General features: G+C 45.4%; 1 protein-coding gene across 2 annotated transcripts in view; it reads left to right on the top strand.

Annotated features, from left to right (window-relative positions):
• Positions 1-14,643, top strand: part of ACTN1 (actinin alpha 1) — a 47,122-nt gene that overhangs the window by 16,865 nt on the left and 15,614 nt on the right. For both annotated transcript variants that reach the window (XM_035889804.1, XM_009634185.2), the window contains exons 6-10: positions 3,746-3,827; positions 5,465-5,550; positions 12,283-12,375; positions 13,535-13,765; positions 14,296-14,443. In XM_035889804.1, the coding sequence (XP_035745697.1) occupies positions 3,746-3,827; positions 5,465-5,550; positions 12,283-12,375; positions 13,535-13,765; positions 14,296-14,443 (640 nt within the window). The remainder of the gene's footprint in view (positions 1-3,745; positions 3,828-5,464; positions 5,551-12,282; positions 12,376-13,534; positions 13,766-14,295; positions 14,444-14,643) is intronic.

The raw sequence follows: 14,643 nt of genomic DNA, 5'->3' as shown, positions 1-14,643 counted from the left end.
CTTCTTTTGTCAGCACAGTTTTGTACTGAGTTTATGTTCCTAGCTATTTTTCCTAGTCTAGCTATATTAGTGGAGCAAGCACAGTGCTTTTCTGCCTACATGCACTGCCTAGCTGAAGTTGCTTGTATAGCTCAAGCTCTCAGAATAAAAGGTGGAAGTCCACCCAGCTTGGTGTCAGTGACTCCCTGATACCACAGCTACTTATTTGGTTAGATGGTTTCTATTCAGGGCAGGTCTGTCTGCTACTGTTCAGCTCACTGTAGATAAGATCTCGAGAAACAGCTCATGGTCTGCATGTGAGGGATATGCAGAAGATGGGATTTCCCTTCCTCCTTTTACCCCCAACTGTAGTTCAACTGCTAAGAGCCACAGCTAAGATCTTTTTGTCAAGTACAATGGTTGACTGATGGCTCAGACACCCCCTCATATATCACAATCCATATAGAAACAATACTGCTGTGTTGGACGCATTTATTACAGATATTCCTGAAAACATGAGTTGTACCAATTGGATTTCTTTCCTAGTGTCTTCAACTTCGGCAGATACAGTAAGTGCTTGCTCTATCTCTTGATTTTCCTCCCTCTCCATCTCCTTTCCTGATTGCTAGTTAATAGAATATTTTTTTTAATGTCACACTGCAATAATTGCCATGGCAACCTTGTGTGCTGCAAGGACTTGGAAATAGCTGGAGGAGGAGAGAAGACTCCCCATGAGTTAGGGTTGTGGTGAAAGAGGAGGAGCCGCGGTAGTCTTTAGTCAGCAAAAGCAGAGAACATGCCAGGTGGGCATCTGTTTAGGGCAGGTTTGCTGTCTACCACTGTTAGTGCAATGCCTCCATGGTAAAACTATAGCCGTCCTCACAGCTGGCCCAGCTAGAGCCTGCCAAGTTACTGCTCCTCTTGGTGTCTCTGCTATTTCTATGTTCACATAAGCAGAGTGGGAACTGAGGCATCTCTGCAGAACATCATCTGGGTCAGTGCTCTTCTGGGGCACATGTTTCAGCTGTGGAAGGAATCAGGGGACAGGTGACTTGGCTTTTCTTTGCTCTGCTGCCTTTGGGTCCCTAAAAGCATGCCTGCAGCTGTGGTGCTGCAGTTCTGCACTGTGAGGCTTGGAGCTGCCAGGCCAGGTTTACTGCTTTATCGCTTTTCATGGGAGTCAACTGAAACAGGTGATTTGAAATAATGATTAGCTGGTGTACGATGGGATGGAATTGAAAGCGGTGGAGTGATGTTTCTGTGATTCCATATGAAGTAGAAGTCTGATAGCTTCACCTAGGTGAGTCTCCAGTTCCCTGAAAGTTAAGACTTCCAGCCCTTCCTTTGGGAGTGCCCAAGCCCAGCACGTTTTCCCATCAGGAAACCTCTCCCAACTTCCAGCGTAAAATTTCTTTTTAACCTTTGGCAACGTTGCTCCTGGTGTTACTTGCAAACTGATAGGAAAGCTGTCTGCAGTGAGTTTGCCTCCTCCCTTTCCTCCAGGAGGGGCTGGCAGATCTTCCAGCAGGTCATTCAGATGGGTCTGTGCTAAGGAAGGGTCTGTGTTAATACTAAACACACTGTCAGGGCATTAGTAATGCTGTGGTGGTCATGGTCAGCATAGATTGAAATCTGGTATACAGTGGTGACATTTCTACACAAGTAGAAAATGGCACATGCGCTAGGGGAAAACTGGCGAGGGAGCTGCCACTTGGCATTTCTGGATGCTCCTACACTTGAATAAAAGGCTGTTACTTTTCTTTCCCAAACGGAGCTAAGGCCCTGTCTACACATAGCAAACAAGGTACGTTATATACCAGCTAGTCTTACCTCCTCAGATAAGGCTTTTGGTTACACTTTGGGTTCATAGAGGTTTCTCCACAGCAGGCACAGGAGACAAGCTGAAGTTCAAATGGTACCAGCCTCTAATTCCACGGCATAGGGTGGTTTCTTGTGGCTGGAGGATAGTAAAAAAACCCCTGCCCGCACCGCTGCTAAACTCTGAAGAGGTGGATATAGATATATCTGATGCAGTCACCATTGAAAGTGTATTATATAGGGATAAAGTCCTATTTGACACTGAGATGGGGGCCTGTTTCCGTGTGTGACAGCTGCTGGTTTCATCACAGCATGCCCATGCAACATTTCCCCACTTCATATTGGCTTGTCCCAGTGGACTAAAAATGGATCACTGGTCATGTCTGTTTTGATGGCCTCTGTGTGATTTTCTTTAGTAGGTGAAACATTGCTGCCTATGGGAGACATTCGCCCAAAGGAATATGATGCTGATATGGGATGGCAACTTAATTCATGCATTAATTCCTAGGGAAATGCTGCAGGAAACCGCTTTTCAGAATCGCTCAGTTTCCTAGTTTCAAGAAGGCTGTAATCCGAGGGCTACATAATGACCAGTGCCATAAAGGAACTTTTCTACATACCAATACCCTGTCTGCCCAAGCCTGCCTAGCTTCATCTCTGATGCTGTGTGGGTTCAAAGGAAACTGCCTGTTGATTAGAGTTCAGGCACAGCTTAATCTTCCAAGTCAATGCAATAAGCAAAGGCACGTGATCTCAAATAGAAAAGAAACAGAACATGGATGCCACTCTAGAAAGAAGGTGAAATAAGTATACTCCTTATTTCCTGGTTTTTAAGGTGGGTGTCGGTGTGAGTGGCACAAATGACAGTATGGAGAGTACCACCCCATCCTTCCTCTCTCCTGAAAGACGCTTAGCAAACATGGTGACTAAACACTGGCAGTTTACGCACAACCCTTCCTCCAGCAGAAGCCACTTGTCTCAACAGTGGAAACTGATAGCATAAATGTCATTTGTCATCCATGGAGTGGATTGATCCTTCAAAATAACTAAGTATCACGGATACACAGGAATATAGGAATCAGGCTTATATGAAGGTCTCATACAGGTTGGTAGGTGTCTTGTTGCTGATCACTATGTTTGAATGCTGGAAACAATTTGCAGAGGTCTTTCATTTCCAGTGACATCTGCGTTTCATATTCTCTCATGTGGCTCTTTAAATCTAGTTACCTTTGTCATATGACTCATGATGTGATAAGCCACATTTAACTTTGTTTAGGATTTGATTACTGTGTATTGATGTCTCTATCTGAAGTGCATCCTGCCACAGCAGAAGGTTTATATATAGAGGAATAGAAATGTACTAAGGAAATGACAAGTCCTGTGCAGTGCCTAGGAGGAAAAGCAATACTTGGACAAAATGGGTACTTTTATATATATTTATTTTGTAGAGATTTGTTAAAACATTTCTCTTCCTCCCACTCAACTGGTGTTTAACAAACTGTACATTAGCTAAGGACAGCACCCGTTGCAGATGTTGTTACTATTTTAGTATTGCTTAGATGTTCTAACAGATACACTGCTCTGCAGTTCTTTAAAATGGAAGTTGCAAACCTAATATGAATGTGAGATGTAAATGTGAGATACGACCATTTACTATCAGTACTATGTGAAGTTAATTTTACTTTCAAATAAGTTCAAGACAAAATGTATTATTCCTTCTTGTTGCAAGTGCATAGATTATATATTAATTATCATATCATGAGTCTCCAGGCTCTGCTTTCAAAAGGAAGCTAATTATTGCATCCTGCCACAGGAGGATTGACACATAATTTTGGCTGGACAGCACAGTTACGTGAACCAAACCAAGCACAATAGCTCTGTTTTGAGAGAAATGCTGTGTACATTGTTGCAAGTCGATGCTGATGCTCTGGCTCTGTTTCTTTCCCAGGATGATCCCCTCACTAATCTAAACACAGCTTTTGATGTGGCTGAGAAATACCTGGATATTCCCAAGATGCTGGATGCAGAAGGTAAAGTAGAACCCAGTGGCTTTTAACTTGCTTTTTCTCAAGAAATTTCCCACTTCTTCTAGGTGGATTTGTATTGTACAAGAATTCAGTAACCTCTGAATGCTCCCTCCATCACCACATAACTAAATATATAGGGAAAAAGTTACAACGGAATAATGAATTACATGTTCTGCTTCCCTCTTCCTTCTGTGCCCCTTGGTCTTCTGAGTCTGGTGTGAAGATCTTAACCTGGGATTGACACATCAGGCAGAGATGAGTAACACCTGGCTACATCCACTGATGACTGAAGTGTTCCCTTTCAAGAATTGGGCTTAATACTGAGTTAATGGATGATGTGGGACTACATTCCTTTTGCTCCAGAATTTTTTTTTTCTGGGCTCTTTCTTACATTGCTGGTGATCTTCCTTTTGGGGGCATGATTTAGTATTATAAACTGCTGCTTCTTGACTACTCAGAAGTGTTGGGCATGAAGATCCCTCACTGACTGGGTCTGGAGACCAAGGCAGAGATCCGTGTTGTTCAGAGGTTGTTTTGCTACTGACTGTGACTGCTTTCCTGAGGCCACTGGGACTGCAAGGATTACTTTTCAGAGCCTTGTCGGGACCAGCTTGGCAATAGACTTTGAAGACTGTAACTAAAGTACAAACAACAGCCTGAAATAGTTCACTGGTTGTTGGCTGTTTGCCTGAAGCCAGCTGGTTTCAATGGTAGAAGCTGTATTTCAGGCTTGGTTTGGACAGGAGAAGCAGTTAAAGGCTTTTGTTAAATAAGGGAGTGAGAGGAACAAGGGGGAAAGGTGGGGATAGGACAGCTGAACCCAGTGAACCTGTATTTGGGTAACTAGGATGTTCATTCTCTTAGGTAGTATTTCCCATCCCCAGGGAAGAGTCTTTCTTTCCCTGCATTCATCATGCTGAGTTTACAAAAAAATCATGAGGTTTCTGGAGTAGATTCAAGTGCTTCCTGACGTTCTGTAGGAAATAAAGCCGCCTCCAAAATAAGTGGATCTAGCTTCAGATCTCAGCAAAGCTAGCAGTGATGAAGAGGGCCCCTTGCAGGAGCTCTCATTGCTCTTTCATGATCACTCTCCTCCCTCATGGAGTGGAGCTAATGTGCATTCCTCCACACCATTAATTCTGATCTCTGGAGGTGTTGAGTTTCCCCTGAAACTAATGAAAGGGCCTTTTGAAATTCAAGCCATCGTTGTGTTGAAATGGAGGACGGGGGCATGGAAAGGAAGGGAGAAAGGATCTTTCCTGAAGAATTGCATGGAGGAATTGCAGAACAATACATCTATAAAAGCCATGTCAACCTGCTGCCAGTTTGGATTGATTCAACCTACCATTCGCAGTAATGTTCTCAGGACGGGGAAGTGTTGTGACGTGAGACATGCTAACATATGGCTGCATTAGCCTGGCCAGACCCTGGAAGCAATTTTTTCATGAGGGAGGGGAACCAGAAGGGTGATCCTGGCTTCTGAGAGACACGCATCTTCTGGGGAATGCTGGGAAGCCCTATGGAGTTGCTATGACAAGCATATACCCCAGCAGGCCTCCTTGGACAGTTGTGGTTCTCCCTCTCCTTTGCATTCCTCCCATCAGTTGATTATGCTCTTAACGTGAGGTTTTTTTTGACAGACATTGTTGGAACTGCCCGTCCTGACGAGAAAGCCATCATGACCTATGTTTCTAGCTTCTACCACGCCTTCTCAGGAGCCCAGAAGGTATCGCAGGATCCCAAGCTCCCTCCACAGAGCACACCTGGTGCCGTTGCTAATGTCCAAACCTTTTTTTCTTTCTCTCTCTCCTCTCTAGCTACGGGCATCTTTATTATTATGTTCTTGGTAGAGTTGGCTGTTGGTTCAAAGTGGTGCCCCAGACATAATACATGGGGGAAGGGAGCCAGGAGTCCTGTTTTCCTATGGTAGTGGTACTTTCAGTGGCACTTACATATGCCAGCACCTTGGCACGCACACAAATCTGAGGGAGTGGGGAGCTCTGCCTTCTCCGTTTGCCTTCTGAACTGCTGCCCTGATGGCCAAGGACCTGCACCCCCTCTTCCTGGGAAATCTGAGCTAGGATGCTCGGTCTCACAAAGGCAGAGACTACCACGTAGATGCTCTGCTCAGCAGGACACTGCAGCCTGCCTCCACTGGAAATAATGCTGATACCTATTCACTTTTTTCTTTCTTTTTCAAAGATGGAGGAACAGAGCTGACTTAGTGGTTTTATGAAGGGTTCAATGAATACCCAAAGCTTTATCTTAGGTATGCTGCGGGTTTTCACGCCCTTGCTTCCAAGGTCTGAAGCTGCTGCTTTCTCAAGTTGTGCCACAAATCCAGTCCCAGTTCACCTGGGTATTACAAAGCATGTCTAACGAGTACATCCATCATGATTTTACAGAGTATTGCTTTTTACGACTGAGATGCCTGGTTTTGTTCGTTTGTTTCTTTTTTCCCCTCTTTTCTCACCCACCATGCTAGAAATCGGGCAGTTGAGTCCTTGCCGTGTCTGGCTTAGCCATTTTCCTGTTGGTAATGGAGTCACTTAAGGAAAACATTTTGTGGGTGCAACCTTGTAAGCATCTCTAGCCAAGACGAAGCAGCCGCCTGTACTTCAGTGCCATAGGAACAGGCAGTGCGTGTTGCAGCAGAGCAGATACTGTGTAGGAAGTGCACTGTGTAGGAAGGCTCTGATCTCTAGCTCCTCGGCGTACAGAAAGGCCTTGAGCGCGGGCGTTCAAACCTCCAAATAGCCTATTTGCATCCTTGGGCCAGGCCCCCAGACTGCAGCTGTGAAGGTGCAGAGCCTGGATCCTCAGCTTGGGATCCCCCTGGACTGGGGGGTGGGAGGGAGGGGTGCCGCTTTGAGCCACAAGCCAACACTGCTAGCCACCTTCTGATCAGAATTCCCAGCTCTCCGCATGGAAATCTGTTTGGCCTGTCCTGCAATGCATGATGGGAAGTTTTCTCCCCCTCTCTCACGCCACCCATGACTGTTTTGTTTTATTCTATGTGCTGCTTCTTACTTTATCCTTTCAACCTCTTTTCCTTCTCTGCACAGATATTATAGGCACGCTAAGGCCGGATGAGAAGGCCATAATGACCTATGTCTCATGTTACTACCACGCCTTCTCAGGGGCGCAGAAGGTGAGACTTTACCACTAACAATCCCCTCCCTGCCCTGCCCACCGCTCCTCTCCACGGAGGAACGTGCCAGACTGCCCCCCCCCCCATCCGCCCCAGGGCGTTTGCAGGGAAGCCCAGCACATCCAGCGATGCACTTAGATGTGCCATCTGTAGTCTTGCTGCAGATGTCAATGTCCTTTCAGACAGACTGGAGCTGCTCCTTCCCTCCAGTTTCACACCCCAGTGGTGGAGAAAGCATTTGGTAAAGCTGGCATCAAAAGATGAGTGAACAGCTGCTCTGTCAGAGTCAGTACCCTTTCCGTGACTAGTGTGCATATCATCCTGACCAGGCAACGTGCCTCCAGAAGTACCACAATCAAATCAGCCTACCCCAGGAAATCACAGCCTGTCCCCCTTGAGCGGCCACCCTGCCTTCCACACTCAGCCCCTGCTAGGTCAGTGGTCTTTTCCTAGGCTGAATCATCTGTGTTCTGGTTATATAGCACTTTTGTGCTCCAGCCACAAAGTCCATTCCTACCAGGCCTTGAGCTTTCCCAAACTCACATGCTTCTCCATTCCTTCCTTCACCCTGGTCATCCTCGTCTGTTTCCCAAAACACCTGTATGTTTTATTTCTCTTTCCTCTGCTTTGCCCATTTCCATAACTTCAGCCCTTCTTCCTCTACTTTCTCTTTACTCTAAAGTCTCTTTGCCTGGCATTAGGACATTTGTCCTCAGAAGAACCAAACAGTCACAGTTCGCCTTTGGGCAAACTTCCCCCAAACCAACAATTTCCCTGCAATCCTTTGAATAGAAGAAAAAAGTCCATCCTTTCCTCCCATACCATAGCCTGGCTGGGCTGCAGCCTTTCCACAAAATCACTGCTAATTTCACATTGTACGCTTTGGAACAATAAAATCTGAAGTTCAAGACTGCATTCTTCATGTTAGGAACAGATGTAAATATCAACCTGTTTCCCCCAGCCTCAACTTCTTTCTCTCACTGGGCCTTTTCTATTTGAGACATAGTCCATGCATTGCCCAGCTTGAGGACTAACTTGACTCCAGGAGGAGTCCATCTCTTTTGTACAAATCAGCGCTGATGGTTGCAGTGCTGATGCAGATACCATGCTGATGCTGGCTTTCAGAGGGCAAACACAGACAGTAGGTTCTACAGAGCAGCTCTTTAGTTGAAGCTTTTTGTTCTCTGCTCTGTTTCATATAAATTATGAGATACTGTCTTGTTTCCAAGGAACTGGGAATATGTCCCGCAGCAGTGCAGTAGACTTGCCTGTTTGGCATAATTTGTGTAGTCATGATTTTTCTGCTAGGATTCTGCTTTGTGAATAGTTCAAAACCCCTGAGATCAGGCTGCAAGCTCCGGCCAGCTGATACTTGCCCAGGAAGATAGTAGTCTCAGAACTTAGGCCAGCCCGGCGATAAGGCCTGCTGTTTGCCAGGTGCCCCTGAGGAACTGCACCATGCTGTCTGCTTAGCCTGAAGAACTCCAAATTGAGGAAACAGCAAACCACAATACGAAGAGTGTTGTGGCCTGCTGCAGGAGCAGTTGTGCCCCTCGACAATCCCTTCTTCTTCTCTCTGTGCCCATTCCACCATTTGGAAACCTGCTCAGCAGGTCCCATGCTCTCATCAGCAACTTGGATACTAGGTCTCCTGGGATAATTGAAACCAACCTTTTACTGCCTCAGGACCTGAAGCAGGTAGCTGGGGCAAGAACTAGAGATGGAGCTTCTTAGTTATTAAAGCTTCAATTCCATGTAGTCTAACTGGCTTATAGGGGAGATTAGAGATTTAATAATTTATTAATTTTTTAGCAGTCATGATGGGCCAGCAACTCAACTGTGCCCTGGCAGGATGGGCACGGCTCCTTTTGTAGCTGCCCTAGCCGTACATTAGCCAGCTGCTGAGTGACACAGATTCAAATCCCTGGGTGAATGCAAAGTGATTACTGAGTACAAGCCCCAGTCCAAATTGTAATGTGTTGCTGCCTCGTGCATGGTTAGGTGACTTACTGTGGTATTGCTCCATTTTTCATTCAGATTTTTCATTACTGCCACCAGTCCTGAAGGGGAAGTCCCATGAGCTGCTTTCTGCTTCTTTCACTCTCTTATACTGAGCCTTTGAAGGTACAGGGTCCCCAGCCTGACATGTGTGTGTAGATGGCTGCTTTTCTTTATGCCATTTTTATATATATATATTTGTAGGTATACTTGCTTTCATTGGTTTGCTTGTTTTCTAACTGCTTCTGACTTTCACACTAAATGCATGCAACTAGTGGTTGGCTTAATATTTTGTAAACTTGATTTCTGGGGTGAAAATTTCTAACGTTTTACCATTTTATTAAGAGATTGTCTTTGGCATACAGTATTCTGGGGTGGTCCTCTGAGGGCAGAGGACAGCAACAGGCAGGCACCTTCCCTACATAGCACACTGTGGGAATGCCTGCCTTTATGATCCTCCTGAGCGAAGAGACCTGGAGCCATGAGCTAGAGAGACAGCTAACTCCACTTCCATCCTAAGCAGCCCAAGTTAGGGTTGAGAAGTACAGAAAAGACAAAAGGCAGAGAAATTACTGCTACTTTGGCTATTCAGATTTCTATTTTGAGTCCACCAAACAGCACATGCATATCACACAGCAGTGCGGTATTGAGCAAAATACCCTGGGCTTGCCCTCCCCACAGTGCAAGTAGCATGATGTGTCAGCACAGTGCTGCACTGAAGCTGATCAGCTCACACAGGTTCTCTGAGAACGCAGATTTACAGCTTTCAGACCCCAGGATGGTGCGTCTTCTCAATGTTGCTCCATGCCTTGTGAACATCCTGGCTTGTTTGGAGCCAGTGTGAGCATCCTAACTGCATCATTGTCTTTAGCAGTGTGAGGAAGCCAAAATGGCTTTTTCCACTCCACTAATGAAGGTATAGGGGGAACCATCTTGGCCTCATGTAAACATCTTAGTGTGCCACTCTTCTTTTACCTGAAAGTGTTTCACTGAGGTTGCCATCACCGCAGATCAGCTCATTAGCAGCATTGTGGGAGGTATTTATGGAGGTTACCTGAAAGCACTGGCATCCTTTTGTCCTACCTAGCTCAGAGCAAGTCAGTGTAACACATTGCTCATGACATTAATGGTGATAATGGCTATAGAGCCTTTTCTGCCTCTGCTGCAGCAGCACACTGTTGTGCAGAGCAGTCTGGAGTAGGCAAGAACCATTGGGAAGCAAGTACTAGTAGAGGAGAGAAAGCCTCTACACTTCAGCTGTTAGGATAATACAAATAATGTCGTAATTGCTGACATTCAGAGGGCTTTTGTGTTTGGACAGATGTTCAACATGCATATATACACACACACATTTAAAGACTTGGGCAGCTGCAGGAAATCTATGGTCAGATGCATGTAAATATGCCTCCGTGGAATGGGGTCCCTCCTGCGCAGCTGGCTGTTGCTGCAGTGAGCTCCTGGAGTGTAAAAAGAAGAAAGTTAAGAGTGTGCTGGGACCTCTTCTCCTGGGACAATTGAGATAAACATTTGGCACCACCACTTCCCTGCAGTCACTAAGCACATCATGGTAGGGCTCTGGCAGTGTCTTGTTGACATGCTATTTGATCCCGCATCTATAAAGTTTTCTCTGGATATCAAAAAGCACTCCATTAAAGTACAAACTTTGGTTAAAACAGATCAAAGAACAAGCTTTCTTGAAGGTAACCATCATTTGCACTTTTTACAGATTTCTTTTTTTAAGTGAAATTGCTTTTTCTCCCATACAGGTCCCTCTGATATGTTTCAAATTAGTTAATACCTGTGTATCTGCTAGCTGGCCCACTTTAGTGAAGGGACAGATGACTGAATATGTGTTTTTACAGCTTCTTACCAATGAATAAGATTGACAGATCCCCTGGGACCTTAGTAATCCATGTATCACTGTATAGCCTCTGACTTTATTCTTGATGCCTTGCATCAGCTGCAAAAATTAGAGGATTTTTCTCAAATGGCCTTGAAGATTGAATAAACAGATAATAAAAGGTCTTTTAAAAATAGAAAAAGGTTGAAACTCGCCAGCTATAAGCTCAGCAAAACTTTTGGCATCGGTCCCACACATAGTTTTAAGGCAAGACACAGCATTCTCAACGGGGTCTGTTGTAGTGTTGGCATGCACCCTCTCCTCTTCATCTCCACTGAGCCTGTGTAAGGAGGACTACTCCATAGGGGTCCTACGGGTAGCTCTAGCATCTTCCGCCAGGGCGATAGCTGCACTGTGGCAAGAGGGTGCTGAGCTGTCCCCTGGCACCCATCACAGGGGCACATCTTCCAGGGCTTTGTGGCATGGCATCACCATGATAATGATAAAGGGAGGTGATAGCCACAGATATATGCTGTATGTTCCCCATGCCAAACACATGCATGGCACTCCAGGGCAGACTGACTGCTCCTGAGTTCATAGCTGGGATTTTTGTCATTCTTACTTTGTTCCAAAATCATGTTTTAACATGTTCAGCTCCCTGCAGAGAACAAGGTTTCTGTCCCACAATGGAAAATAACCCCTAAATAGTAACAACAGGCTCTTTTTTTATGAGACTTGTTTTGGGAGAGTAAGCAGAAAGACTACCCACAAAAGGAAAAAAAAGTCCTCAGCTGGATCATGAGACCCTGAATACATGGTGTCATGTGGCAAGATGCTGGAGGAGGTGGCCCTGTAATGAGCGCCAGAAATACAGGGAAAGCTGAAAGACAGCTCTGCTGGGCAGAATTTAAGGTTAAGAGGAGTATCTACCACTTTATTTTCCAAACACAATTAGGAATTTTCTGAAGTCCAGTCTATGGATTAACTCTGTTTAAGTAGTTCTTTCCTAAGGTGAAAGTATGTAAAGGGTCTCATCAGCTTGACACCACTCAGTTACTGATGTTGCAGCTCTGAATGCTGGTGAGGGAAGTGGAGGTGGTGGCAGAAACCCCCTGTCTTTCTAAAGAGGCAGCCAGGGTCCCTCTGGTAGGAAGTAAACAACAGGACCCTCTCGTAGGAGCAGCTTCCAAAAAGGCATAGAAATGCGGCTGTCACACAACACATAGGGTGGGATCAGTAGAGCTGAGAATCTCTGAAGAAATGTATTCACCTGAGAAGGGAAAAATAAATTATTATAGAAGGTCGGCTGAAAAGCAAAGATGTCAGGACAGACATTTTGAAGCACAGACAGGTTGCTAGAGCCAAGGGTAGGAGTCTTTACCTGCAGGTATGTAGCAGGAAGCTAAGCTGCAGGCTTTGGGTTTGGGGTTTTTCACACTTTTCCCTTCTGTTTTCCTTCTCTTCGTCAGGCGGAGACAGCGGCAAATCGTATCTGCAAGGTGCTGGCAGTCAACCAAGAAAACGAACAGCTCATGGAAGACTACGAAAAACTGGCCAGTGATGTAGGTGTCCATGGTGCTGTTGGTTTCTAGGTGGTGGTATGTGGAAAGGAATTGCATTTAATGCTGATAGCTAATCTTGGAGAATGTTGTTGGCCCACGTTTCCCTGGAAAATTCTTTTTTCTTCCCTTCTAGCTTGAGAAAAATGAAAGATCGAACTCACCTTAAAGGCAAGAGCAATCTATTTTAAAACAGAAAGCTTCCATGGAGCAGCTTTGAGTTTCTCAGTTTATTAAGAGCAGCTGCAGAAATGCTAAAATTGAAGTTAAAAATCAAGCTGGTTTAACTTGCATTCCTCAGGGCTATACAACTTCACATCTTTCATACAAATTGTATGCTGATACACTGTGGAAGTCAGGACTTGGATCAGAGAGAATGGAAGTTAGAGATAATTGAGGAAAGAAATATGCATTTGCTGATAGTTGGAAAGAATCTGTGTAAGATATAAGCTGGAGGCTGCTGTGGTTAACTGAGAAGGCTGACAGATTGACAGCTGTGAAACTACAGAAGTGACCAAATGTGGACTGGAGTATGTATGTACAAGATAAGTAGGGAGGGGAAGATGGAGAACAGAAGGACAAACATAGCCAGCCCATGAGCCTGGTTTCATCCTAGTCTGAAAAGCATAGGACATTACTCCACTCACACTATAGACTGCCCATTGCATTAGCCAGCATTTTGCTGCCCCCCCAAATAGGTTTGCTAAGGAGGGCTATTCAAAGAGCAACACCAACTTCTAGGAAATTAGAGTGGTAAAAGTGTAACTGGAGGCAAGAACTTGATTTCTCCTGTCAGACCCTTCTAGAGAGAATATGACTTACACCACCCTTTAGTTATGCAGTGGTCCAGCAAAACTCTACAGCTTTACTGTAATCTGAGGGCATGATTTGGTCCTGATTATGTGAAAGCTATGCCTTAAGCATGTTGGATTGGCAGTGCTGCAACAAGCAGTACTACTTAACATGGTAGGGAATGGGCTGGTCTTATAAAAACCAAAAGTACTTCCAAAAATGATGGCAAACTTTTCTTTACAAGTCCTGCTGGTGGCAGAATCTTTCTGACAGCAAACATCAAAGTAAACAGTCCCTAATGAGATCAGAGCAACACCTGTAGTTTTAACACAGTTTCCAGTTCAAGGCTTCTTGTCATTGCTCTTTCCAGCTGCTGGAGTGGATCCGTCGCACCATCCCCTGGCTGGAGAACCGGGCCCCAGAGAACACCATGCAAGCCATGCAGCAGAAACTGGAGGATTTCAGGGACTACCGCCGCCTGCACAAGCCCCCCAAGGTCCAAGAGAAGTGCCAACTTGAGATCAATTTCAACACCTTGCAGACCAAGCTGCGGCTCAGCAACAGGCCAGCCTTCATGCCTTCAGAAGGGAAAATGGTCTCGGTGAGTGGGGGTAACTGCTCGTATATACCTCAACCATGCTAAAAAATGGGACTCCCTTTCTGCCTATAGGTGGGTGGAGCATGCCCACCCTCAGAGTGAGCTACTCTGTGGTAGGAGCCCTACAGAAATATAGCTCAGTGAGGCCATAATAAGAGAGGATCAAGCAATAACTGCTTCCCTGTATCTAAACCAGACTCTGAGGCTCTTCACAAGTTACATGCCTTTATGAGGAGATGTCTCGGTGCCTCTCATTTTTTCTAATTGAAAAATGTTTGGGTTTTGTTGAATTTTCATGTGGGGAGGTGTTTTGAGAGGGACTCTCATGCAGACAGGTATATCCTGACTTATCCTGCTTATCTTAAGTCTGGTACTTTGTCTTCCTGACCTGTCTGCACAACCCTGTGAGGTTAAAAGGCCTCATCCACTCCCTCCAACCAATTAGAACCATGTAGCTCTTGGAGACTGATGCTGATGTACATCTCCCCCCACATCTTCTAACCTGCCTTTTCTTCTCGTGCTCCTGTCTCTAGGATATAAACAATGCCTGGGGTGGCCTAGAGCAGGCTGAGAAGGGCTATGAGGAGTGGTTGTTGAATGAGATCCGGAGGCTAGAGAGGCTGGATCACCTGGCAGAGAAGTTCCGGCAGAAGGCATCCATTCATGAGTCCTGGACAGATGGTAATGCCAACCTACATGCTTTCTGTTGCCTGACATAGTGCTGTCCATTATGTGGGAAGGAAGAGATGGATAATGCATAGGTCCTTCCATGAGATATTCCTCTCAAGAATGCTAGGTTCATTTTTTCTTTTATCAGAAAAAAATGCATAAAAATCAGCTTGATCTCTGTTCTGCTACATCATGTGGCCACATCGGCATTC

This window comes from Egretta garzetta, unplaced genomic scaffold (assembly GCF_000687185.1).
Source record: "Egretta garzetta isolate BGI_Z169 unplaced genomic scaffold, ASM68718v1 scaffold2, whole genome shotgun sequence".
NCBI lineage: Eukaryota > Metazoa > Chordata > Aves > Pelecaniformes > Ardeidae > Egretta > Egretta garzetta.
The sequence above is the reverse complement of the archived record's forward strand: the minus strand, read 5'-3'. Positions and strand labels throughout refer to the sequence as shown.